The 27,346-nt window shown below is 41.1% G+C and overlaps 1 protein-coding gene across 2 annotated transcripts; it reads right to left on the bottom strand.

Moving 5' to 3' along the window:
• LOC111575130 (tubulin-specific chaperone cofactor E-like protein) lies at positions 1 to 27,346 on the bottom strand. Of its 2 annotated transcripts, none has more exons than XM_023280069.3 (9): positions 27,284 to 27,346; positions 24,087 to 24,180; positions 17,972 to 18,114; positions 17,660 to 17,799; positions 14,906 to 15,087; positions 13,328 to 13,584; positions 4,962 to 5,088; positions 4,730 to 4,846; positions 1 to 577 (listed from the first exon to the last, which is right to left on the bottom strand). In XM_023280069.3, the coding sequence occupies exons 3-9, from the start codon at positions 18,102 to 18,104 to the stop codon at positions 232 to 234; spliced, it is 1,302 nt and encodes a 433-aa protein (XP_023135837.1). In that variant the 5' UTR covers positions 18,105 to 18,114; positions 24,087 to 24,180; positions 27,284 to 27,346; the 3' UTR covers positions 1 to 231. The 2 variants fall into 2 exon arrangements, with proteins under 2 accessions (XP_023135837.1, XP_054873058.1); XM_055017083.1 differs by lacking the exon at positions 27,284 to 27,346 and adding an exon at positions 24,272 to 24,290.

Here is a 27,346-nt window from a genome sequence, read left to right as displayed (position 1 = left end):
TTCAAGATTGAAATATATCTTTTATTATCTATAAAAGGCTCAAGTCAAAGCTTAGTATCCAGTAGGGATGTACTGGTACCACTTTTCGTCAGGCCAAGTGCTCACATCTGGGTATTTGCCGAAGCCAAGTATCCACATGAGTGTTTATTAATAATATTTCAGATTTAGCAATGAGCTTGCTATGACTTGACCTCTGTGTCCCATCCATCCAACACAACAGAAGTCCCTGACTCAAAGATCTGAGGAGCTGCAGCGGCTTTTGGCTTTGGGCACAACTAGAATCTCATCCCCGTCTCGAATGCTGTAGGAATGAAGCGCTCTGGAGCTGCACTTCATCTCCTCAGGTCCCAAGACTGAGCACATTTCTCGGTCGATGTAGAAAAGCCTGATCCCATTGGTGGGCAGCTGCAGCAGAGCTTTGAGTTGTTTCTTCAGGTCACCCACTGTCTGCTCCAGACGGAGGCTGACTGCCTCCACCCTCTCACCCCAGCGAACGTCCACCACGGTGCAGCGAGGGCTCAAGTCCACCTCTGCTAGCGGAGCCAGGGGGCCGTACTTGGATACAAGGATGTGGTACCTGCAGGAAAAAGCAGTTCATGTCATGGTTTTTTCGCACTAAACCCACCGGCAGGTTTGAAAGGCATTTTTATAGCAATAAACTATTAAAACAGGAACTTTCTGTTGGTTCTTGGTTTTTGCTATGGAAAAACAACTTAATCTAAGGTGAAAATTGCAGTATTTCATCAAAACCATTTCATTATACATGCCTCATTTTTAAAAATTGCCAAAAATAAATGGCTTGCAGAAAGAAAAAAATAATCTTAGAAGCCTTTGATGACTCAGCTGTGACCAACAGTCACGGGACAAAAATTCAGAAACTTTCTGGGTGAACTGGATTGAAGTGCATGCTGTGTCTACACAACAGAGAAATATAGGTAGTAGAATATCTACTGTATGGACCGATACCATTTTGTTTTCCAGTACTGATAGCACTTGTGGTTACTTTGAAAAATGTTGCACAAGCTGATTTTAAGTGTTTTCAATTTTTGTAAAACATTTAATCAGAGACATTGAACTTTTGTTTTTTCTTTTTTATGATTTATGGCATTATAATTGTGTCATATAACACAAAAGCAATGTTTAAGTACTCCTAACCATGGTTGTACTGTTTCCATAGAGGTGCAGAACTTTATGCTGTAGTTAAAAATGAGGCAACAGTGAGTAAAAATGTGAGAGGAGCCAAGAAATACTAAAAAACTGCTTTAGGTTTAGAGGGTTAATTGTCATTTAGTCATCACCCTGTTTTATGACAGATAGAAACTGCCAGTTCCAATTAGCGCTTGTTTGAGTTGCATTTTGAAGGTAATTTATTTACAGAGTTGAACTCTCCAGGGGAAAGACCATTAAATTTGCAAAGTAAAAATGGCACAAAGCGTTCAGAAAAAACATCTAGTAACGGACCGAAGCCAATGGCTGATGTCTGATATATTTGTCTAATTGCACAACTGTTGCAACTTCTGTTTTCATGAATGGGCATCTTTTAGCGTTTTGACATGGTAAAACAGAGGAAGGTGACTCGCAGCAAAGGTCCTGGTCTGAACTCAATCTAAAGATGTTGTGGGTATGCACTCTTATATTGTTTGCTAATTCTAGTGAAGTGGAGATAGCAGTGAAAGTCAGAATGACATGTTTTGTCAACCTTAGACATACCAGAAACAATCTCAGTCAAAACTTTTACGCAAAACAGATATCTGGTATTTTCACGTAAGCTGTTTCCTGATCAAATTTTAAAAACGAGCATAAAAACAGGTCGATGGAAACATACCTTGTGTGGAGGCACAGAAACACTGAGTTGTCTGCCTCCTGCTTGCCGTGAGAAAGCTCTCAGTCGTCTCAGGGGAATGCGTGTTTGAGATAAGGACCCAGGAACGATTAAATAAAATCCAGGAGAAAAGGCCTGTGCTTTCAAAGCTACTGTAACAGCTGGGCCAATCAAAGCAATTTCACTTCCCTCCCCAAAACCCCTCCACAAAGCCAATCCCCTGGCCTGGGGTTTCTGGCCAGAACTCGCAGTCCACCCTGGGAATTCTCCTCTAAGGCCACAGTGCACAAAGTGCCATTCTAAGAGAAGCCATTTAGCTAAGAGGCTTAATTTAAGTTGGTAAGCATGGCATAATGGGACAAATAATGCTGCAGGTGATAACCAGTCAGCATTCTGATTGTCTTTTCAGCATTTTTCGGTAATGAGTGGATAAAAACAGGATGTGGAACTAAGTGACACTATCTAGCCCCAATCTTAGTCGAGTTCTCTTTCGGTGTTTCATCGTACCTCATTCTCTCATTTATTCCTGCCCTCTAGTTGAAAGATGACCAGCTTAAAAGTCAAAATGTTGATTTCCCCACTTCACTGCCAGACTCAATAGTCAGGTTCACTTTCAGACCCTCTCTCTACTTATTCTCCTGGATACGCTGACTCTCAGATATCTTTTTATTTTTTTTTAACCCTGTCCTCTCGTTCACTGCAACTAACCCTTCCTGTCCAGGATTTCTTTCATTGTATTTCTGTTTCTTGGTTCCACAAACCCTCAGCAATTACTAGATTTTCTACTGTTCTCTACCTTCACTAAGAAATTGCTGAGGTATATCAGTCGGATTTATGGTTTGAAGATGCATTTATGGTTACTCAAAGCCAGGCCATGTCAGATGTGTTCACCTGAGAGGCTGTGACCCACCCTGCAGTGCTCTGATCTGTCGGGGTAGCAAGGCCACAGCCCCATCCGAACGGAAAGACGATAGGGGCTGTGTTTGCTGCCTACTGAGCGTGTCCGACACCACCATAACACTCACATGGAGTCACAGGGGTCCCTAACCTCGGATCTACACTGAGAACCGAACCAGCACCACAACATTTATAAGCAAGAAAGACCAAAATCAAACAGATAAATTGAGCCAAACATAAATATTAAAGAAAAATGCAGTATACTAGGCATAATGGAACCTGTGGCAAGGCTTAAATATGCAAATATAATTGTTCTTCATACAAGAAATAGTGTTGTAGTTAACAACAGAAGTCATAGCTAGAAGTGCTGTAACTCCAGTGACATCAGAAAACAAATCAATCTCTGAGCTTCAGGTTTACATAAAAAAAAAAAAAAAAAAATCAACCTGCTACCTCATGTATCACTTTTCCAATCAGAGAATTCCCAGCACAAAGGACTCATTGAGCAGGGAGAGACTGGTGGCATTGTCTCCCAAAGGTTAGTTTCCCTCCAGTCAGGGACTACACCTTCCATCAGAAATCCCTCCCCAACATTCTGCTGAGGTTAAGTGGAATGCAGGCGGTGAAGAGCGTGGGCAATTATTTGACCACTGTGAGCCCCTTGAGGAGGGATTTCCAAAAAATCATAGCCCGTACTGTAAATGTGTTGTGGGCAAAGAGCTGCTTGTTGCTGTTGTTGCAACTTAACAGGTGTCCACACAAGTGCGAGCTCTCCATGTGGGACTAAGTGTTGGCACCTGGTGTTGCATTAGTGGTGTCAATAAAGACTGGCAGAAATATTATGGATCTGAGACAAAACTCTAAATCTCTTTATTAGACGTTCTGATGGCTGTAATGATGGAAAATCCATGAGCAACAACAGATACCAGAGCTGAACATGAAAATATTCAATCGATATATATTATAAATCACTACGTTTCAGACCCCAAAACCCAACAGATTTGAAAGGAATGGTGTCTCAAACAAACAAAACAATTAAATGCCAAAATGACACCATTTATCAGAGCCAGAAAGTGTAAAAACAGAAAGAATTGACAAATTTTGAAGTTTCAAGCAACCCTTGTACTAGTCATCTGGCCATTTAACCTGGAAAATTAACCACATCTATGTGGAAAATTGGGATATTTTATCAAGATCACCTAAATTTGCATGTCTTTTTTTAAATGCCAAGAATAAACAATTTGATCTAACCAGACACTGTAAAAACTAAAAACATATTCTGTTCTCAGTGCAGCCATGAACCTATTAGTGACTCAGGTGCAAACAACAGTCATGTCGTAAAATTTAATGCACTTTTTGGCTGAACTGAGGCTGTGTTTTCATTTTTTGGGAGGGTAAAATAAATAAACAAATTCCATTTTTGTTTTTTAATGATTTATGACAGTATGCCTTTGGTATTCTACACAATACACCTTTTTGAATTGTCTATACTTCTAATCATGGTTGTGCTGTTTCCAGCATATGACTTTATATTGCATTCAAAAACGAGCCCACAGTGGGTAAAAATGTGACAGAACAAATAACCTTCCGAAATCTACTTTAAATTCAGTGGGTTGATCGAGCAATAGTGACTTGTGCTGTGCTGAAAGCGATAAGGAAATGTTGCAAGGTCTGATCTAGTGAGACCACCATCGCAGCTTTTAAAGAAAAGCTGGCAGGGATTTACATGAAGACGACGCGTTCACATATATATATAACACTCAACGGCAGTATAACTTCATGTTCAAGTTTTGTTTTCAGGAATCAATACAGGTTCCAAAAATGAAATTAGAGCAGTCCTAATATCAATTCCGTTTTCATCTGTGGTGGTTATGGAAGTCTTTCTTTCCTTTTACATGTGAAGTAGTAACATCAGAGAGCATAAAGCTCATAAAAACTTGCACCACTGGCGAGATCCTTCATTACTATTAAATGTAAAGAAAGAAATGTGTCTGTGGATGATAAAAATACCTCTCGGGGAGCTCCTGTTCTGGAAAGTCCTGGTAGTACCTGATGAAGAACCTCTCAGCATCCTCTCTCTCCCCAGCAGACACTGCACTCCCATTCAGCACTGTTACAGATGGCAGCCTGCAGCCAGAAGCAGCAGTCCACAGTTAAATACAATCATTTAGGAGGCAGATAAAGGTGGTAAGTAAACGTATTAAACTACATGAAGTGTATGTGGGCTAAGCTTCACACTCACTGTGCTAAAAGGAGGCTACGTCTCTCCTGGGTGCTGTAAGACTGCAATAAAGGAATCCCTTTTGCTTTGACTTCCTTCAGCTTCGGAAAGAAATTCAGTCTTTCAATGTCATCCCATTTACTAAGCCCTGAATTAAAAAAAAAAAAAAAAAAAGAGCATCATGAGTTTTAACGCAACAGCAAATGTTTGAACTCTGCAATAACAATGTTGGTCACAATTTTGGTTTCCTTAAATTAAATCAACATGTTTGTTATATTGGAGTGTAAAATGCTCTACTCATATAAAACTCATCTGACTATCAAATTAAGCTCTGGCTTCACTTTTGAGGAGCTTTCACGCCTGTAGAAAAATGCTCTGGATGTTGCAGCAGCAGTCCAGAGAAGAAGAGCGATATACAACAGAGTAGACAGAAAATGAAAGATCTAGTACCTTGAAACAAATCATCATCTGTTAGAAGTATTTTGGATTTAGGCAAAGCGATGTTAGAAAAGAACAAACAATATGCAAAGAGTCTGTGAGACTTGTGGCTGTTGTAGCTGCAAAGCAACACAATTGACTTGTTCAACCACCTGAAAAACACACCACAAACTGCAGTAAGATGAAATATCTTTGCTGAGCTTGCCGTGCTGATGATCCATGTCAACACAATCCGCCATTTCTATGCTAACTACTTATTGTCTATGCAAACAGTTGTGCACTGAATTCTGGCTTTGAAAGCATCACATTACCTTCTCCTCATTTGCAAAAAGTTGAGATCTTGGCTACTTTATGGAAAAACTTAAAAAAATAACCGAGATTCCGCAAGTGCTGAGCTTATTTCTTGCCTCAGATGTTTTCGGAAACACATTTTGGTGAGCTGTTTGGCAAAACTTTCCAAACCATCATTTTGGTCTGATTTAAAATTAGGCAGCAGACAGGCCACGAATGATGATTTCATCCAAACAAGCACAGCTAATGCTTGTGGGGTTGTAGGAAAGTGAGCCTGTATTCACATCCTGTTAGTGAACACCTTAAATTCAGTTATTTATTATGACACTGCTAAAAGATACGAATGACTGGTAGGAAAGTCCAAATCACTGTTGGGAGTCCGGTTAGAACTCTAAATAAGGAGCCTCTGGTTGGTTTGTTGTCTTTTAATGAACTTGACTTACATTAGTCGTTGCCAGTGTGGTTTCTACAACACAAATACCAATAAAACATAAATATCAAAATAACATAAATGTGAATGCAACTGTACTATGAAATGAAAGCACACATGACACACGAATATAAACGCATCTGCGTTCAACAAGTGCATGTGAACAACGCATGCATCCAATTAGCAAAGAGAATATTCATAAGATATGCCTCATTCATTATCTTACCATTATCTTACACATAACTCACCTATTTTTACGCACAGGCTTTGGCATTCGACACAAACAAACCAACTTAAACTGTTAAGGTCTTAACAAGCAACAGTACTGAAAAACGTGAACTTTCTGTCTCTCCTTTCCTCATCTCTCCTCTCTCACGCTGCGCTGCAGGTCTAAGCTCCGCCCCTTAAAGGGCCAGCATGACAGTCTCTGGGCAGCCTTTTCTACAGCCGCCCCCGCATTCACCTGTGAATGCGAACAACTAAAAGGCTGAAAGAAGGGGTGATCAATCGTCCTTAGGCAGGGCAGGTAGGCTGATGAGTCTTGCCACTGGCCGGACGTAGGTTCTTCCCTTCACCGTCACCTCAGCAGATCTGATTCGGGTATCTGGTCCAGGAAAGACTTGGGAGACTTTCCCCACAGGCCACATAGCCCGTGGCAGCTGACTGTCAACTATCACAACAACGTCTCCAACTTGAAGATTGGCTGACTCAGTCTGCCATTTCTGTCTGGCTTGGAGTCCTGGCAGATAGTGCTTAATGAAACGTTGCCAGAAATGATCAGCCAACATTTGGCTATGCCACCATCTTCTTCGCCCTATAATCTCTGGGCCATCATAGACGACCTGCGGCAGCGAAGCGTCCCGCCGCCCCATGAGGAGACAGTTGGGTGTGACTGGATCAGGGTCCGCTACGTCAGATGAGGTGTAGAGCCCAGGGGTTTTGAATTGAGTATTCCCTCAATTTCAATTAAGACTGTGTGCAACACTTCGTCAGTAACTGTTTGGGCCCCAATGGTCACCTTGAGAGCGGTCTTCAGAGAGCGAATTTCCCTTTCCCAACATCCTCCAAAGTGTGGGGATCCAGGGGGGTTGAAGACAAACTTGATTTGCTGGCTGGCTAGCTGCTCCTTGAGGTCAGGATGAAGTGTCTGAAATGCCTCCTGGAGCTCATGTTCTCCTCCTCGGAAGTTTGTCCCCTGATCACACAGGATTTCTCTAGGTTTCCCTCGCCTGGCCACAAAGCGTCTCAGGGCCATTAGGAATGCATCAGAGCTCATACTGGGAATCAGGTCAAGGTGGACGGCTCTGGTGGTTAAGCATTTAAACAAAATCCCCCACCTCTTCTCGTTCCTGCGTCCTATCTTGATGCTGTATGGCCCAAAGCAATCCACGCCAGTAGAATAAAATGCCGGCTTGAAGAGACGCAGTCGGGCTGGAGGGAGATCTGCCATCCTGGGTGGATTTGGGTGACCTCTCCACTTCTTGCACTCAGCACAGGTTCTTTGGTGGCGGCGTACTGCTTCACGTCCACGTAGCACCCAATATCTCCTTCTGATCTCAGCGAACACCCTCTCTGGCCCCGGATGCTGGAGTTTCCCATCATAATCTTGTATGATGAGTCGGGTCAGAGCATGTTTGGGGTCGAGGACAATGGGGTGCACTTCATCCTTTGTCATGTCAGGATTGCGGCGAAGTCGACCTCCTACTCTGATGAGCCCTGTCTTCTCATCAAACTCAGGGGCAAGTAGAAGAAGACGACTAGATTTGGTGATGGGTTTGTCAGCCTTTAACTGAGTCACTTCTTCAGGAAATGAATCTCTCTGGGCTTGTTGCAAGGCTTCCAGTTCAGCAGCATCATAGGAATAAGCAGTGAGAGAACCGTTGGGGTCAGCCGCCCCGTGAAGCTGATGCTGATGCGCGGTGGCCTCCAGAAAGCTGTCCCAGGTCTGGTACTGGAGTGGATCTGGAACACTAGAACTGGACATGGTTAGGACAATGTGTCGTTTCAACTCACATTCAGGATCGCTCTGGAGTGGAGGCGGGAGATCAGGCCAGTTTTGCGGAGCGTGTTTCAGGAAAGCAGGGCCATCTGTCCATCTACCGCCCCGACTGATGTCTCGGAGGGTGAGGCCACGGGTGATGTCGTCTGCCGGGTTTTCTCGCGAGGGCACATACCTCCATGTAGCGGCTTCAGTCAGCTCTTGTATCTCCGCCACACGAGTGCCCACAAAGACCTTGTATCTGCAGGAGTCTGAGTCCAACCAGGTTAGGACAGTGGCTGAGTCAGACCACAAAGTGCAACTGTGTATGGGAAGGGTTAACTCGGTACTAATGACTTTGTAGAGTTGAGCACCTGGTAGAGCGGCGCACAACTCTAAACGAGGGACAGATTGCTGCTTCCTTGGGGCAACACGAGACCGGGCTACAAGGAAGGCAACCTGAACTTCTCCCTCTGGATTCTCTGTCCTCAGATAAGCCACTGATCCATATGCCTGTTCAGAGGTGTCACAGAACACATGGAGGTCTCTTGTGCAATGGGGCTGATCCAGATTGGAACTGGTGTAGCACCTGGGCAGTGTTATCTCGGACAAGTGTGCCAGCTCCGCTTCCCATGCATGCCACTTCTCCAGGAGCTCCTCTGGGAGTTGTGGGTCATCCCAATCCCTCCTCTTTTCCCACAGGTAGCGCACAATGACTTTGGCTCTTGTGGTATAGGGCACTATGTAGCCAAGAGGATCGTACTGGCTAGCTAAAACTCTATATATGTTCCTCATAGTAGTCACTGAGCAATCAATGTGTCTGTGTTTATAAGTGAGGGTGTCAGCCTTACAGTTCCAGTGTAGTCCAAGGGCTGGCTCTTGGATGTCATGTTGACCTTGACTGAGCCACAACTCACAGCTGGATGATTTCTGGTCTGGAGGGAGATGGTCAACGACACTTGGATCATTACTTGCCCACTGTCTCAGCTCGAATCCCCCATCAGCCAGGAGATGGCGCAGTTTGTCTACAAGAGTCCTGGCTGTTGTTGGACAAGCGAGACTGTGTAAACAGTTGTCCACATAGAAAGATTTGTTAATAACAACACGCACGTCTTCTTCTGGCTTGCTGTGGTCTGTGACGTGTTGTTGCAACGCAAACGTTGCGCAACAAGGGCTGCAAGTAGTTCCAAAGGGAAGTACCTGCCACTCGTACACATCAGGTGGATGGTCCCGTTGCATGTCCCTCCATAAGAACTGCAGAAGAGGTCGATCCTCAGGCAGGAGCCGCACTTGGTGGAACATGCCACGGATATCGCTACTAAAGGCAACAGCATGCTCTCTGAAGCGTAATAGCACAGCTAGCAAGGCGGGGCCAAGAGTGGGACCTGGCAGGAGGAGCTGGTTGAGGTTGTGACCTTGGTACTGGAATGAGCAGTTGTACACCACACGGTTCCTTCCATTATGTTGAACCATATGGTGGGGTATATACCAAGCTTCTACACTGCTCTCAACTTGGTGATCTTCCAACTTCACTGCATATCCAGCTTCTACAAGTTTCTCGATCTCCCTCTGATATGTCGCTGCTTGTTCCGGAGATTTGGCTAAGCGCTTCTCTGTACCTCTCAGGAGTGGCAATACAGCTTCTGGAGATGCTTTGAGGAGAGGCATGTTCTTGACTCGAAGCAGGGGTGTAGCGTAACGCTTGGTGCCATTGGCATTAACTCTCACTGTCTTTTCTTGAAGGAGCTTGACTGCCTCTTGGTCCTGTCGTGACCTTACCGCCAACTTCTCACTGCAGTAAGGGAGCACATCCATCTGCCATAACTTCTCTACACATGAGAACAGCTCTGTGGGGGATGGTGCAGATGTGAAAAGGCAGTGACTTACATTAGGGCTGGACTTGATGGCTTGAGCTGGTCCCTGTAGCGTCCATCCGAGGAGCGTCTTCACAGCTGCTGGCCCACCAGGTGGCCCTAGTCTGACTGGCTCTATGGGTGTTATGAGGTGTGTATGGTCTGCACCAACCAGCAGCATGGGATGGACTCTATTTAGAGGTGAAAGGGGCAAACCGGACAGATGTTTATACTTCTGCTGGAGTGAGGCAACTGGATGAGAATGCTCTGCTAAACTCAGTTGCTCGGCTGTAAAAGCATTCTGGATACTATACATCTTGTCAGGATTGGCAGCAGGTGAAATCGTGAAAGACACTGTTGCCCCATGGAGCTTCTCCACTTCTTGTCTGACTGTGCAGAGAGCCAACACCTCTTTACTTCCTTTGAGACCCAGCTGTTTGGCAGCAGGCTGGAGAAGTATCGTCCGCTCAGATCCGTCGTCTAGAACAGCATACGTTTCCAAGAACTTGTCACCGTTCCTCAAGAAGACTTTACTGATCTTCAGTAACACCTTGCAGTTGTAGACTGGGCGGTCGACGTACAGTACTTTGTTAGCAGTGTTCACAAGGCAGCTTTCTGTTGAAGGTGGAACTGGTGCCTGCTCCTCCTTGTCTCCCCGCTCATTCACCTCATGCAGCACTAGCAGATGTCTCCTACCACATATCTTGCAGGGAGCTTTAAGAGTGCACTTCGCCGCTTGGTGATTGCGTCCACAACGCCAGCACTTATTGTTCCCTTTGATCCATGTCACCTTTTGCTCCTTGCTCAAGTCCTTGAAATTAGAACAGTTGTTCAGGAAGTGCTTGTCATTGTCGCAATAGGGACAGTAGGCATTTACCTTCTCCACTCTCCTTGACTTGCTGGTTAGCTATTCAGATGCAGGTGGTGCTGTCGCAGTGCTTGATCCTGAATCCTTTTCAGTGTCCAGGAGGATAGTAGCAGACTTACTTGATGGTTTGAGAGTGCGTTTGGTATCAGGCTTCTTGTTAAACGACTCTTCTCTCTTAGGGGGTCTAATGCTGTCTTCCTGATCTTCTAGCTCGTATTCTAGCCAATCAGCAAAGTCGACGAGGGTGGGAATGGCGACTCTCTGTGGGTGGATGAATCTCTTAAAGCTGGTGTTGAGGTCATGGGGAAGTTTACTTAACAACCTCGAAACATGAGAGCCACAACTTAACTCTACCTGGCCCCTTTGATCCAGCTGTTCCAACATGCCTACTAATGACCGCACATTGAGGGCAAACAGACGAAAGCCTTTAACATCACCACTGCGTATGTTTGGACCATCCATTAAATCTGCAATCCGTTGAACTGCGAGCTTGTGGGGCTGTCCATACATCCTGGTGAGAGCCATCATTGTATCTGTATAGGGTTGCATGGAGTTGCAATAGGAGTCGGCTACGAGTGAGGCTTCTTCACAATTAAGATGGTCTGTGAGAATCTGGTACTTATATCTCTCAGTGGCATTATCTGGTAATAGATTCTCTAGAGCAATCTTCATGCGTGCAAACTCTCTAGGATCTGGTGAATTAAAGCTGGGAATTGTGGGCTTTGGTCCCCTGTATGTGGTCTCTCTCTGTGGCATATTGGGGTAGGGCGCTTGGGAGAATGAAGAATCTCGACCTGCATATGAAGCTCCATATTGTGAACCACCTGCTTGGAACGAGCGGCCATACAGGTCCACCCGGGGTGCACTCTGCTGGGGTGTGGCTGCATAGTATGGACTATAAGGCAGGTCTCTGGATGATTGGGAAACTCTGAGTTGAGAGAAATCTTGTGCAATATTTCCCTTGGTGCTGAGTGTCGGATATTGTAACTGCTGGTGCACTGGAGTGTTGGCTGGAGCTCTGATTGGGGATTGGTAGTGTCCGTCATAACCACCACTGTATGTACCTTGAACTGGAGGAGGTGGGAGTAGAGACTGGTGGAGTGCTGGCTGGGGCTGTAAGGCGGCCATCAAGCTCTGGAACTGTTTGCGGAGCTCAGCATTCTCTTGGCGCATCTCTGTGAGAACAGCAGTGAACTCAGAAACTTGGTTGGTTTGCTGACCCCCGGTGGCTTGCTCCAAACCTTGGCTGGACCTCTGTCCCTGCTCCTCAACATCTCTCATGTTAGCTGTTTCAAAGGTCTGGCTAATAGGTGGTGATGGAGATCTTGTAGTTGGATGTGTCAACGGTGTAGGCTCCACCATAACTCCCCCTGTAGCTGCAGCTGGTAATTGGAATATTCTCTGCACCCCTGGTCCACTCAGGTCAAAGTCAGAAAGGTAAGAGGGTGTTGACGTGTTTCGTTTGGGTCGAGCGACTCTTGCTTCTTCTAACTCTGAGTTCTGCATCTTTAAACAGCAATTTGCGTATCCGGCTCGAAGGACCATTAAAAGATACGAATGACTGGTAGGAAAGTCCAAATCACTGTTGGGAGTCCGGTTAGAACTCTAAATAAGGAGCCTCTGGTTGGTTTGTTGTCTTTTAATGAACTTGACTTACATTAGTCGTTGCCAGTGTGGTTTCTACAACACAAATACCAATAAAACATAAATATCAAAATAACATAAATGTGAATGCAACTGTACTATGAAATGAAAGCACACATGACACACGAATATAAACGCATCTGCGTTCAACAAGTGCATGTGAACAACGCATGCATCTAATTAGCAAAGAGAATATTCATAAGATATGCCTCATTCATTATCTTACCATTATCTTACACATAACTCACCTATTTTCACGCACAGGCTTTGGCATTCGACACAAACAAACCAACTTAAACTGTTAAGGTCTTAACAAGCAACAGTACTGAAAAACGTGAACCTTCTGTCTCTCCTTTCCTCATCTCTCCTCTCTCACGCTGCGCTGCAGGTCTAAGCTCCGCCCCTTAAAGGGCCAGCATGACAGTCTCTGGGCAGCCTTTTCTACAACTGCCATGCTGTATGTTCATCAAGCTCCAGTGTTGCAATCAAAAACATCCCCATGGACATGTACATTAGACTACCACCTAGTCCTAGATCAACTAACATATCCATATCTCAATGTCTCACAAAGAGAATGAAAGCAGCTCTGTTAGTTCAATATAGGGTGAGACGTTTTGGTACAACTGTATTCCTATTTTGCTTCCACGAGACGTGCATGAATAATTATTTTTATGCAAAATTTGTACATCAGCAGGAATGTAGCACAACTTGCTTTTTCCAATTTATGTTAAATGTCCAATAAAAGCATTTTGCACCTAAAATTAATGAATACTTCAATATTGATCAAAACAACTGCAATTACGATTTTATCCGTAATCATGCAGTCCTATCAAGCTCTGAATATTGAACACAGTCAAAAATGTGCATAATCTTCACTATCCAGACCTGAATTGTTGAGGTTGATGCTGTGCAGGTTGGGAAACAGATGCTGCAGTGTTTCCTGAGTGTCTCCCACAGAATCCACACTGTTATTGGCCAGCACCAGTGCACTCAGACTCGGGTACAGCAGCCCAAACTTCCTCACTTCTGCCCATTTCTGCAGCTGGTTGTCTGTGATCTGCAGCAGGCGTAGTGACGGACAGGATGTCTGGGATTCTGACACAGTGTTGAAGCCGTTCAGGCACAAGAAAAGCTCCTCTAGCCTGAAGAAAAAGGTGCAGAGAGTTGGTTAAGTTTAACAAATATGAAGTAGGACAAACATTTCAGACCAAATTTCAATCAAACACATGCAATAAGGGTTTGTTTTTGAATCTGCAAAGGCATAAGGCAGCTGTTTTCCATTGTTTTGCCATCTAAAAGTCCATGAATGAAACCAAAACCAACACTTCGGTTAGTCTGTTTTGATATTTTCTGCCTCCTCTACTCTGTCTGCAACACTCAGACTTGCTGGTTCTAAATGAGGACTGAAAACAGGTTCCAGATATGTAGTGATATTTTTAATAACCTGAATAGTTTCCCAAAACTGTGGGTCTGTAGTTTTAAGTAAATGCTGCTCACTAATTTGTATTTTCTGAAGCAGGACTGTCTATACGGAGTTTGACAAGAAAAAAAATGAAATTATAGCATTTTTGTTCAAGTTAATAGTAAGAATGGAAGGAATCTATCCCCAAGTGCAACACAGAACCTGAAAAATGTTTCTAACCCTCTGAACTCAAGGGAGTTTCTCAGTGTTTTTTGCTCCTGTCACATTTTTACTCAGTTTGGACTCATTTTTTACAGCAGTTAAAAGTCCTGCACTTCTATGAAAATAGCACAGCCATCAAAAACGGGTTTTGTGCTGTATAAAAAAAAAGTTGTACCATAAATGATAAAAACTAAAGTTGAATTTCTTTGATTATTTATTTGACAACAATTGAAGAAACCCAAGAATGAACACATGCAACATTTTTTAAAATGCCCGCCACTGTTACCAATACCTGGAAAAGAAATGGTGGCTCTACATAAATATTTTACTACTTTGATATATAATGTCTTGTATGTATTATCGTATCTCCATTCTATGTAAACACAGTCTACAGTTCAGCGCAAACTTCTCGATTTTTTTCTCATGTGACTGTTGGTTGCAGCTGAGTCACTAATGGCTTCTGGGATACATCAAAGAGCACAGAATTATTTATTTTTTTACAAAATCGTATTACTATGTATGGTTTATTGAATTTCCCTTCGGGGATAAATAAAGTTATTGTATTGTATTGTATTATTTTTGACTAATTTTTAAAATGAGACATGTAGAATAAAATAGTTATGATGAAATATGCAGATTTGGTTGGATTACTTTGGACCACAGAGGAGAAAGCTATGTGAGGATATAGAAAATTTGAAAAACTCACTGTGGTTGAATGGACACAAGTGTTTTCTATGAAGTTGATTAAAAACACAGTGTTTACGGACTGCTCCTTGATACAGTGATTAAATCAGCAGCACAACCACAGACACAAACATTTTCCTGCTTTGACTACTTACTCTGGCATATGTTGTGTGAGCATGTGCACAGTGTCCCAGCTAACGTGTGTGTTGATGAGGACGAGCCGTCGGACTCTGGAGAAAACCTCGGCCATGCTGGGCTCTAGCTCCACACCACTCAGAGGGTTCATGCTCAGATTGAGGAAGTCCAGGTGAGGGATGCTGGAAACTATGGTGCATATCTGACAGCCCACAAAGATTGACAGAAATAAAGAAAAAACATAAAGTACTGACAGCAAACAGAACCTTGAATTTGTTGTTTCTGGATTAAAATGAGTAAGAAGTAAGGGTCGCTGAGCAGTAATGTCTATCAGAACAGTGTTCTGGAATTTATTTAAAATCAAAATGACACTTAATCTGGTAAGAAAATGCATTTGATCAAACTTTCAACCAACTCTCATCGCTTCATGTTTATTTTGATACAGGTTTAAAATGAGTTTCTCAATCTGCTGGAGATGTCATCAAAATTCACCTGCCAAAGAATTAAAGTAATGTAATAATGGTCATGGCTGAGACTAGGGCCCGGCCAACATGGATTTTTTGAGGCCGATTCCGATATTTGGCAGAAAAAAATACAAAGAGCCGATTAATTGGCCGATTAATTTAAAAAATATAGATTGAATAAAACAACTCCTTTTTTAGTCACTTAATGCTTACAACAACAAAGATATGAATTACAGGCAGAACATTTTACTGTTTTGCAATACATTGTCCTTTAGTATTTGTCTAACTTTACAACAGAGAGGAATTTTCAAGTTCAAAAACATGCAACAAAGTATTAAACCTCTGGGAAATTATATAACCTTAAAAAAATCTATAAATGAGTTATGAAATACATCTTGTCTTGTACTTCTTGTTGCTGTAAATTAGAAGTAGGTTATATGTACCGTACTTTCTAGAATATAAGCCGCTACTTTTTTCCATAGACTGTACAGTCTATGCTTTTTTCTCACGCTTTGAACCCTGCGGCTTATACAAAGGTGCGGCTAATGTATAGATTTTTATGGGCGAGCTTCATGCCATCAATACATTTAGCCTCGTCACATCAGACCAATAAAATTACCGAACAGGTCACAGTGGAACAATGAAACTGTTCGAATTAAGTCAAACGCACTCACACTATATTCTTCAAATCAGTCATTTTGCGCTTCATGCACACACCCTCATTACCGAAAACACACGAAGAAATGCATATGATGCAGCTTTTAAGTTAAAGGTAATCGATCTGCCTGTCGAAGAAGGAAATAGAGTTGCTGCACGTAAGGTTGGCATCAATGAATCGATGGTGAGACGTTGGAGTCGGCAGCGTGAAGAAATGACTCAGTGTGTTTTACTACCGTGTTACAGGCACTGTTCGGAAAAAAGCATTTATTTATTTAAAAGTTTTTAAAAAATCTTTCTGTGGAAATATCCCACGTTACAACGCGGACACCTGCGGCTTCTAGACAGGTGCAGCTTATATATGTACAATTTTTTTTTCTTTTTAAATTTAGTGAGTGCGGCTTATATTCAGGTGCGCTCAATAGTCCAGAAATTACGGTATATGCTGTATATAAGCAACATGATGAGTGAAGCTTCTGTGAATTTTCTGTGCCATGAAGTCAGGACTCATTTGAACCAAAATAAAAACCAGAGACGCCTTTCTCAGATGTCAAAACATGTCATCTTTGACAGAGTTGCATTTTAAACAAATAATGGTCACAAATAATCCGACACTAATGTTACTCCATAACAACATACACAGTGAGTTGCTGTTAGAGCTTGTGTCATGTTGTAGTATTTTCTAACAAAGTAAAATTAAGAGTGACATGACATCATGACGGTTGCTGAAGACAGACAGTAATGTTAATCATTTGAACTGAAGAAACCACCTCCTCTCTGCGTTCACATCACTCCTCATAAATGCACTTCAACACGCAGCTGACGTAGTGATGAACGGTCGTTCTGTACTCTCAAATATTTAGTACACTTACGTTATTTCTGGAGTTACTTACTGGCTTTTAAGCTGTTAGCTAACGCTATGCTATGTTGGCATAACTACAGTGATGTTATTGCAAACAGAAACAGACAGGGAGTAGCTTTAGCTAGGTTAGCACAACTTTAGCAATGCAACGTAAATGAAAAGCATGACTGACGCAACGACGCAAGGGAAGGCAGTGTGAAGGAAGGATTATAAAGGTGTGAGCCATAGACTGTATGGTTTGAGCTGAATGACTACCAATTCCTCAGCTCAGTAAAATTCTTACTAGCTTGTAAAGTTCTGAGGCCGTGTATTTGTGGGAGGATTGAGAACTGGCAGAAGTAAACGTCTTCATGTCAACTTTTACTTCACCTTTCCAGGTTTATAGCATCCACAAAAAAGTGTTTTCACCAGAAATCACCCCAAAGAAAGGGACAAAAATCAATTTAATAAATGCGCGATAGATTAAAGTTATCATGAGTTCGTCAATGTGGAAACAGGACAGTTACCATAGTTTCTCAATTTGTCTCAAAGTGTAATTATGACTAAATAATTGTACCAAGACATTTGTGAGACTGCCCACTGTTTGACCCTGTCACGCTGTTGATTTTATGTTATTGGCAACAGTTTTCTTACAAAGACAAGTAAATATGTCTCTTATAAAAACCGCCTTTTCCACAGACCCCATCATTCTCCATTAAGGTTTTTCTCTGCACACATTTTAGCATACAGAAGCCACATAATGCATTTAAATAGCACTATCTGTTGTTGAGAAGTATCTCCAGAACACCCACCTCTCCCCAGTCGTTAAATTGATTGTGGGACAGGTCCAGCTCCACCACATGAGCACAGAAAGCTTCGATGTCTGATCTGTCGCCGGCTTTATTGATCCCACGATGATTCAGAACCAGTATGTTGGGCAAGAAGAGTCGATCTGCAAACAGGAAAACTAACATCAGTTCACGCGTTCACTTAGATTAAGACATGTTCAGGAGCTTTAACCTTTAACTGAGACATTACAAGGCAGGATTGAACTTCTGACATGTTGGCGTAGTCAGTATGTTGGCGGTTGTAACCCTGAAATAACTCCATTCATCATCTGTCACCTTTGACGGGGGATCCTGGAGGGCTGGGCAGAACCATGACTCCGGGGCCATAGGGGAAATTCTCTGGGTTGTACTTCTCACTGATGACTTTAATGAAGGTGATAACCTCCTCTTCATCAGAGGACGACTCCATGTTTCCAGTCCTGAGCGTGGAGAAAGACAGAAGAAACTCTTTAGCTTTTTGATTTGATTTACAAACTATGGAATCAGCACAGCTACACTAAGACTTGTGTCAGGTCAGTGTTGCTCTCCTTCATGCTCACTTGTTTAAAGCAAAAGCTCACGTATTATAGATTTTTTTGCTTCTGCCAACTATATAGACCCAAATCAACTTTTCACCTTTATACTCTATTTGATCCTACAGAAGATAGACGTGTTTAAAACAGGTGACACATGCATAGTTTCATTTTAAAGTCCTGATGTCCTAAAACAGCTGGACATTCTAGTATTGTTGTCAGACAAAATTACTGAAACAGTAAATACTATATTTGCTGGAGACATGTGATTATATACAGCAGCAGCACTGACCTATGGCATCAACTCAAAAATAAACTGCTGCTGGCTGTGTTCATGATTGTGAAGGACCTAGTATAGTGGTGTGGCTCACTGGTGGGAGTTTAATAGTTCATGGACTTTAAAGTGAAAGGACAATAAAAGGTGCTATCAAAAATATGCAGTCACTAGCTATTAACTCTCTCTTGGATGTGAAAAGCATGTTTTATTAATGCTTTTCTACAAAAAATAATCACCAAAATCACACTACATGTGCAAGACACTGTGAACTGAAACTGAAAAACTGATTTTTCCGACTGATACACCTCAGCGATTTCTTAGTGAAGGTAGAGAATGGCGGAAAATCTAGAAATGGCTCAGGGGTTTTGGAACCAGGACACAGAAATACAAAGAATGAAATGCTGGACAGGAAGGATTAGTTGCAGATTTTCAACTTTTGAACGGTCCATGAACCTATGTCACACTTTACTTTTGTCTGGAAAATTAACCAAATCTATTGGTTTTTATCAAAACCACTAATCTCTTGATCTCATTTAAAAAATGACGAAAGACAGCCCCCAAACATTTGCACTAAAGATATTCTGTAAAAACAAACAAACAAAAAATCCGATCTCTTTGGCAATACTGTAAACCCATTAGTGACTGACACTCGTGAGTGTTTACACAGAACAGACAGGAGACAAGTATGGCAACAAATTAAAATGTAAGTAGTAAAATACTGATTGTAGAACTGTTATGTGATCAAAATTCTGTTAGCAGCAACAAAGAAGGCTATCACCAGGAAGTGGCACAAAGAGGACCCTCTTACCAACCAATGGAATGACATTGTTGAGATATTTGACATGGAGAGACTCACGTATATATTGAGAATTCAACAATCAGAATTTGCAGAAAAATGGACCAAATGGATTGAATATAAGAGTCAACAAAGAGGCACCACCAAAACAGTTGACTGGGCAAAGTATGTTGTAGAGAAAAGTGAGTCCACAGTAAGTAAAATGTAAAAGGAGCAAAGAAAATACCTAGAAACTGCTTGGAGGGTTATTTCTAAAGTTCCAATAAGCAAATCTGCATGTTGCCAGCCTCAAATGGGAGCTCAGAGTAATTTTTAAAACACCAGGAATCAGCACACGTGACACCAGGGGTCCGTTTCACGAAGCAGGTTCAACAAACTCTGAGTGTAACCCTGAACTCTGAGCTGATCTACTCTGAGAAAGGAGACTCTGAGTTTTTGGTTCCAGAAGAGCTGATTTGAGTTGGTTAAATCAACTTGGAGTATTTTCACCCGGAGTTAAGCGCGTGCACCACAACTATAAAAAGCCAGTATCAATGGAGCGAGTCACCATGGCAACAGGGAAGCAGAGGGCTGCGTTTTTCACCCCACTTGAATTGGAAATCTTAATGTGCTTATATGGCGAGTTTGAACACGTTTTTAAAAAGAAGTGCAACACCGCTGCAGCTGCAAAAGAAAGGGAGACGGCGTGGGAGAACATTGCTGCCCGTGTCAATGCGTTAGTTTAAATGTAGTCCTTTGCAATCACAATAATATTACAGGGGAAAACTGTTTGAATGGTAGCCAATTAAGTTATTTCATTTAGGTGCAATCCCGTGGGGGAGAAGCGCACGTGGCAGCAGCTTAAGATGAAAATAAAAACACTCCCTGGGAAATCCTAAAAGAAATTAAAATGACTAATCTCAGTGTGTGGTTGCAGCACAATGTCATTAACAGAATATGATTTAAAAATAATTTAACAGATCTCTACATCATTCACCTGCAATCCTGTGGAACCCCTCCTTGATGGCTCTGATAGCTTTATGTCCAGGGAAAACAACAAAAGCCCTATTCGCACGGGATTAGTATTACCTGGGGACCTGTGGTGATTTGTAATAATTGCGGAGGAGGTCGGTGATCTTAATCCTGCACGAATGCGCCATGTCGATAATTGGTAAAGTAATAATTCCCCCGCAAATTACCTATTATATTTTGCCAAACACCGATGTCCTGGGATAATACTAGTCCTGTGCGAATCTGCATCTAAGTTATTGGGGGGTATTTTAGTTGTTGTTTTTTTTATTGTGCATCTTTTCTCTACATCTTTCTCGGTTGAATTATGGAGGCTGTGGTGGAAATTATTGACAACAACGGATGTTGCAACCTGCATAGATTTTACATCATATCTGGGCTGTAATGTCAGTATATTCGAGTAAAATACAGACTTCGCTTATCCCGTGCGAATGCACTGTGAGAAACACAGACGTCCTGGGGTAATTCACAAATTACCAGACGTCCCCAGATAATACTAATCCCGTGCGAATAGGGCTAAAGATTGGTAAAAGCCGTTTCAGGGCCAGACACACTTTTCTGACCGTCCTGCATACAGTTGCCTTACTGAAGTGCTCTGCGTCTCCGACATTATATAAAAAACTTCCATTTGCAAAGAACCGCAGCACAACACACAATATCTGATGGGATGTGACAGCATGACTGCGGTTAGTAATGTTGCAAATGTAAGGATGGATTAGGTTGGATGTAGATTATGGACTGTGACGTGAAACGGTACCGCTCAAAAAGATAATTGCAAGAACATCTATGCGTGGTCGGATAACAATCTCCCAATGAATTTTTAATTCTCCGCGCAGTAATGCTGCTCCTTCATCTACTGTATCGTTCATAAAAGGACATGACATTTTGACACACGGCAGAACTAGGCTACGCCAAAACTCGCCAGCTGACTGAATGAATGAGGAAATCTAATAGCGTGTGTGGCTGAAAGAGGGCGGAGACTGAGAGAAACTCGAGGTTTACTGAGAAAAACCTGGTCCCGACCAGGTTAGATTCATAGACTCTGTTACTACGGTAACTGACTGAGAGCTTAAGTTACCCCTCTTTGTGAAACAGGGTAGAGTTACCCCTTTCTTTGGTTTGAGCTACCTCCCTTTGTGAAACGGAAAACGCTGCGTTTCCCTCATTTCAAGGTTAACAGACTCAGAATTTTCACTAAACCTGCTTTGTGAAACGGACCCCAGAACCAGTAGTAGTAGGTACCAAGCAACTATAGCCTTCACCTAATGGAAAATCTGTTATTGGTGCACAGTCTGATTTCTTTTATTTTGATTAGTTTTAAATAAATGATTTATTTGGCCATTGCAGACTTGACAACATTTAAAACATCTCTGCAGAGACTTCTCCCTCAGGACACATTTAGTCTGCTGGTGCCTGTCAGTCTTCTATGAGGTAAAAGGTCACGCAACAGACACACAAACCCTGTCGGTCAAAATAAACCGCTATCTATCTTTGCATGTGGCTACTCTAAGTGATGCTGCTTAAGTGATTTTAACACTTCCTGACATTTTTTTTGTGTACAGCTTCTATATGTGCATGTAGATCAGTCCACTTGCCTTGAGATAAATTGATTTTGACTTGTACAACTGCACTTGTATTGAAGGAAGCTGAAGTTATTCTATAAACTGACATCTACTCTGGAAAACGATCGTTGCACATTGTCGAATTCATGCAAAACTGTCTGAATTGTCATTTTAAGCAGCACAGTGACAATAGAACCAGTGGAACCAGTTCAACAAACATTGGGAATACTGGTCGTGCCAAAGAAGCATTTTAGGGCTTGAATGTGTTTGTAAAATGTAAATTTATTTGTCTAAACAGTCCTCATTTTCCCCTGTATTTCCAGAAGCTTTTTAATTCAACATTCACCAAATAAAGATACGTTTTTGGGTTGTACTAACCAAACAAATATAATATAAAGCATGCTAGAAATATTTGCTAAAGAATAAAAATCAATTATTTTCTTTATCAGCCCAGGCAAGCACTATAAACTGGTCATGAGTCCCCTGTCGATAAAGTTTATTGCTGATATGTGAATGCACTTTACAAGACCTGCGACACTGCTAACTAGTTCAACCTTATTTTGTTGTCGGATGTTTCTTGGTCTTTGATTTTCAGTGCATGTGTTGGATAAAAAGGTCTAAAAATAATGCCTGAACATCGCAGAATAGCCCACAAGACAGAGAGGTGAAATGTGAGAGGCGAAGCGACACTGACAAGAGCAGGTGCACAGCTGATATCAGGTTCATCGAGAAGCCACCTGTTTCTAATGAAATCCATTTTCTGTTACCATTTCTATTAGTTTACTAACCAATCAGTCAATTCGATCGCCAGAAAATGTAGCTTTTCTTAAGTGTGGATCACTTTTAAATATGTAAAAAGATGTATTTAAAGACTTATTTTGACTTATTTTGGTTTTGTACAGTGAGCTCGAGAAGAAATTGCAGACCAAACACATAAAACTGGGCTGTGGAAATTTTAGCCACTGGCTGATTAATCAAAACCGAATAGACAGTTGAAGCTTTAATTATGTGTTTGACATTTAAGAAAAAAAATAAGAAAACCCCGCTGTAGCTTCTGTCATGTTAAATGTATGTGAGTATTTTATGTATAATGTTCCACTGAGGAAACATAAGACAAAAATACGACCATAAGTAATTGAAATACAGAAAGTATTCTGTAATTTCTGGTCACTAACAAGTGATTGCTAAGACTTAATATCACCCTCCTGTGGAAATACTAGCAGGAAATATTTAAATATAGCAGCAGAAATGAAAATGGTGGCACTATTAAAGGTAACTGTACAGATTAACATTCATAAGAACATTATTATCACTAAATTGAATGGTTACACTGTAACCTGTGGTGATGCAAGTGGTTGTTCATGTAATGTCATGTTATTCAAACAGTTTTTACTACATTCAGGCAAAATCTGTTAACCCTCTGAAACCCCAAACTGATGAGTTTAAAAAGCAAGTTTTTAAAGAATACATCATTACTCATAGAAATAAACACAGGAAGAATCATTAGATTTTCAATCTTCCAACAGTCCACTACTCATTTGTAAATGTAACCAAACCTATGCTGAAATATATGATATTTCCTCAATTACATATATTTTTTATGATTTATAGCATTAAAACTGTATTATACTTTACAGACAGATATGTTTGAGTTCTCCCTACTTCTAGCCAGTTCTGTTTTTAAAGAGATGGAAGATTTTACATTGCAGTGAAAAATGAGTCCACAGTGAGTAAAACAACCAGAAACTGTTTGAGTTCAGAGGGTTAACATCAATCTCCACTTATGTGTGCCCACATGATTCTGAAAAAACACTAATAAACACATACACCGTGTAAAACATATACGCAATATATTACAACTACATTAAAGCCTGTTCTAAAGCACACATATTAATCACACAAAAGCTAATATCTAAAGTCATCACTACAAACTACAGGAAATTAGAAAAGTGAGAAATTTAGAGTTTTTTTTCACAAAAATGATTAAATGCAAATTAACAGATACATCGGGAGATATAACCTCGACCTCATCTGTCAACACAAACCATCTCCGGTGCTCTCAGTGTCTCTTCGACCCCGATCAGTAATATCACTTTCAGACAAACTGGGTCTGATCATCTTAACCTCAGCCCACCTGAGGCGCTGCATTTGCCAAATGACTGAGCGTTGTGTCCGGACTCTGTCTGATGTTTCTGTCATAGATAGCTTCTTGTTACAACGATCTCCTGATTCTTACCTCTGATGTGGCAGAGACCAAAGGAAAGACTGTTTTCAACAACACATCAGATCACATGCCCCATCTCTGCTGGAGGAAAACGCTGATGAGAGCTCTGATGGAGAAAACAAAAACCAGAGAAATTGTATTTTTTAAGCATGAGAATCAAAAATCTGTATAATAACTCTGAACACTAGAAAACCTACACAGGAAGATAGCGTTCAGCCACATCAAAAGTAGTGAAACTTGTATTGCACGGTGTACAAAACAAAGGTGGAGTGTCAGCTGGGCTTCTGTCATAGAAAACAATATGATTTAGTAGCACCTTTCAAAAAGATGTGATGAACATATGTCTGTCTTTTTTCACTGCTTTTTGTTGTGAAAACTATAAAAACCCTATCATATTATGTTACCCTTTGTGGACTACCAGTTGCACTTTAGGGATCCAATACTCTTACTATTTACTTTTCCAACTATTTGTATTATTATTTTTTTTTTAGCAGATTCCCAATAAAATAAACTGATTTAAAAATGCACTGTTCTGATACAGTCACCTCTATCTGTAGACTGTTTTCACGGTGCAACCTCCAATTTAGAAGAATTTGTGTGTAAATCAGCAATATACAGTTGTATATAAATAATGTAAGCAGGTCAGTAACTCTAAAAACTACTCTGAAACTAATAGCCTAATGGTCAAATACAGTAGAAATACAAGATAATATTAGACATTCAGACTATTTGGGCTTCACATATGTACTGAAATAATTTGAAGAATCCCCAATTACCAGAAGAAAATGCTACCAGGATTAAATTTCGTACTACATTATTAACCAGTAGACCAGAAATAAATATTGTATGCAGTTTATGATCTCTAATAATCTGAATATATTCAGTGTCTTTAAGTCATAAACATCACCATCAACCCCACAACATTTTTTCTGTTAGCAGAGTGAACCTTTAAAATCAGACAATTAAAACCAAAATCTCTCCATTTCAACTAAAATGTAAAGTTTAGATCAGACACTATATTGATTCAACTTCTAAACCAATCAGCTATTAAATAAGGCATTTCCCATCATGCACTGAGGCCTGAATAGCTGTGGCATCTGGCTCCAAACACTGCAGCCGACTTGATTTCACAATCTTATCGTTGCCTACATCATCATGATGTCCGGGCAAGTCAGCATCAAGACAGACAGAAATCAATGTAAGAGTTGAAGGCAGAAAGAGTGAAATGCAAAGTGGCTGGTCCACACGGCTGCACAACAACAAGAAGACATGATAAAAATAAAAATTCTTAAAATAGAAATAGTCATAAATACGGAGTAAGCAGATAGTGAGTTATCTCGCACGAGCCTAATCTTCACAGCTCTGTGGTTTTACGTGATGTCCTCCCTACTCCAATATCTGACTGTTAACATGTCACAAGTAGCGGCTTATCAACACCGGAGGAAAAATACTGAAGAAAATAAATAGAAAAGATAAATGAATACAGGCATTTCAACAAAGTTTTATGTTGGAGTTTGGGTTATTAAAAATTTCTACACTATTATTTTTGTTATGTACTTCAGACGTATCGGTTCCAAATATTAATGATCAGTTTCCTTCATTACTAAAACACAAAAAAGGTATCTGCCCTGAAAAATGAGATATCAGTCAACGTCTATTGTGCTTTTTATAGAAAATAAGACCATAAAATATAATTCTAAAGCCTCGACGGTGCAGTTTAGCTGCAACACACTGACAAAACAAACAAATATATTCAATTGATTTATAATGCTGAATTGAATAGCAAACTACAAAGGCTCATAAAAGGACAAAAGTCTAACTGTAGCTGCTGCAAACACTTGCTGATAATAAATACCAAATTAAACCAGCAGTGTTTTCAAACAGGCTTTGGCGAAACAGTCGCGGAGTAACAACAGTAGGGGATAAATGGGGAAAAGGGCATTTCAATAAAGTTTTGTGTTAGGGTTATTCTGAACTTTTACACTAGAATTTTCATTTTTTACATGAAATGTGTCAATTAATCGAAAATCGTACTGGCCCTGAAAAAAACATATCAGTCGACTTCTGTTGTGCTTTTTACAGAAAATAAAACCATAAAATATAACTTTAAAGCTGCTGCTCTCGATTGTACAATTCAGCTGCAACAGTAAAGAGTTAATTTTTCAGAAAGTAACAAATATATTCAATTGATTTTCAGTGCCGAACTGAATGTCAAACTATTAAGACTCACAAAAAGTAAAAACTTTTTATGTAGCTGCAAATGTTTTCTGATAAGCAATACCAAATTAAACCAGCAGTGTTTTCAAACAGGCTTTGGCGAAACAGTCATCGAGTAACAGCTTATCAACAGTAAGACATAAATGGTGATAAGATGTATTTAAATGAAACATAAATCAAAAACACAAACACACAAAGGCATTTCAATAAAGTCGAATAACACACCAGGACTTTCATTTTAACTTGAAATGTATGTTCTGGAAATATGGGTCTTTCATTAATAATAATCAATAAATAAAAAGAGTTCAGTCGACTTCTATTGTGCTTTTTATAGACAATGAACCTTTGTTCAGTTCACATCACAGTCAGGTAGCTCTCATCATAAAACTTTAAAAGCTGCTCGCTGCTGCCCTCACCGGTGCAGTACATTTCCATCAAACTGACTTCAAAAGTTGCTTTTCGGAAAATAGGAAATATCTTTCATATATTTATGACTCCGAACTAAAATTTAACACATGAAGACTCTAAAAAGGTCAAAAGTCTTACTGCAGCTGCTGCAAAAACGTCCTGATAAGCTAAGCCAAAATTAAAACAGCAGTTTCTCAAACGGGGTTCGGCTAAACAGTCCTCCGAGATATCTCAAGTGCTGTTCGGGGGGCTGCTTCTGACCGAGGCCTGGTTGCGTAATGTCACTCGTACAAAAACGACAAGACAACAAACTGAAAGTCGATATTTTACGGTGTCATTGGGCGTATTTGGATATTTTTAGTAGCACACAAGCCGACGACAGCAGTGTCAGCCTCGAAAAAGCAGCAACACCGAGAGGCAGTGTAGCAGAGGAGCGACTTCACACTGAGCTCCAAGGAGATAAAGTGGTTTCTGCGGTCGCTGGAATACATTCACTGTATGAAGCTTCAAAGTCTGTAGTAAATGTAAGTATTAGTGTTGTGTTTAGTCGCTGATAGGGTTTATTTAGAGACTGCAGCACTCACCGTCCCCGGAACCCCCCGAAGCCTTCAGTTTGTTGTTGTTGTTCTTCGGTTGGTGACAGATGA

Source organism: Amphiprion ocellaris, chromosome 14 (assembly GCF_022539595.1).
Source record: "Amphiprion ocellaris isolate individual 3 ecotype Okinawa chromosome 14, ASM2253959v1, whole genome shotgun sequence".
In the NCBI taxonomy this organism is placed as follows: Eukaryota; Metazoa; Chordata; class Actinopteri; family Pomacentridae; genus Amphiprion; species Amphiprion ocellaris.
The sequence above is the reverse complement of the archived record's forward strand: the minus strand, read 5'-3'. Positions and strand labels throughout refer to the sequence as shown.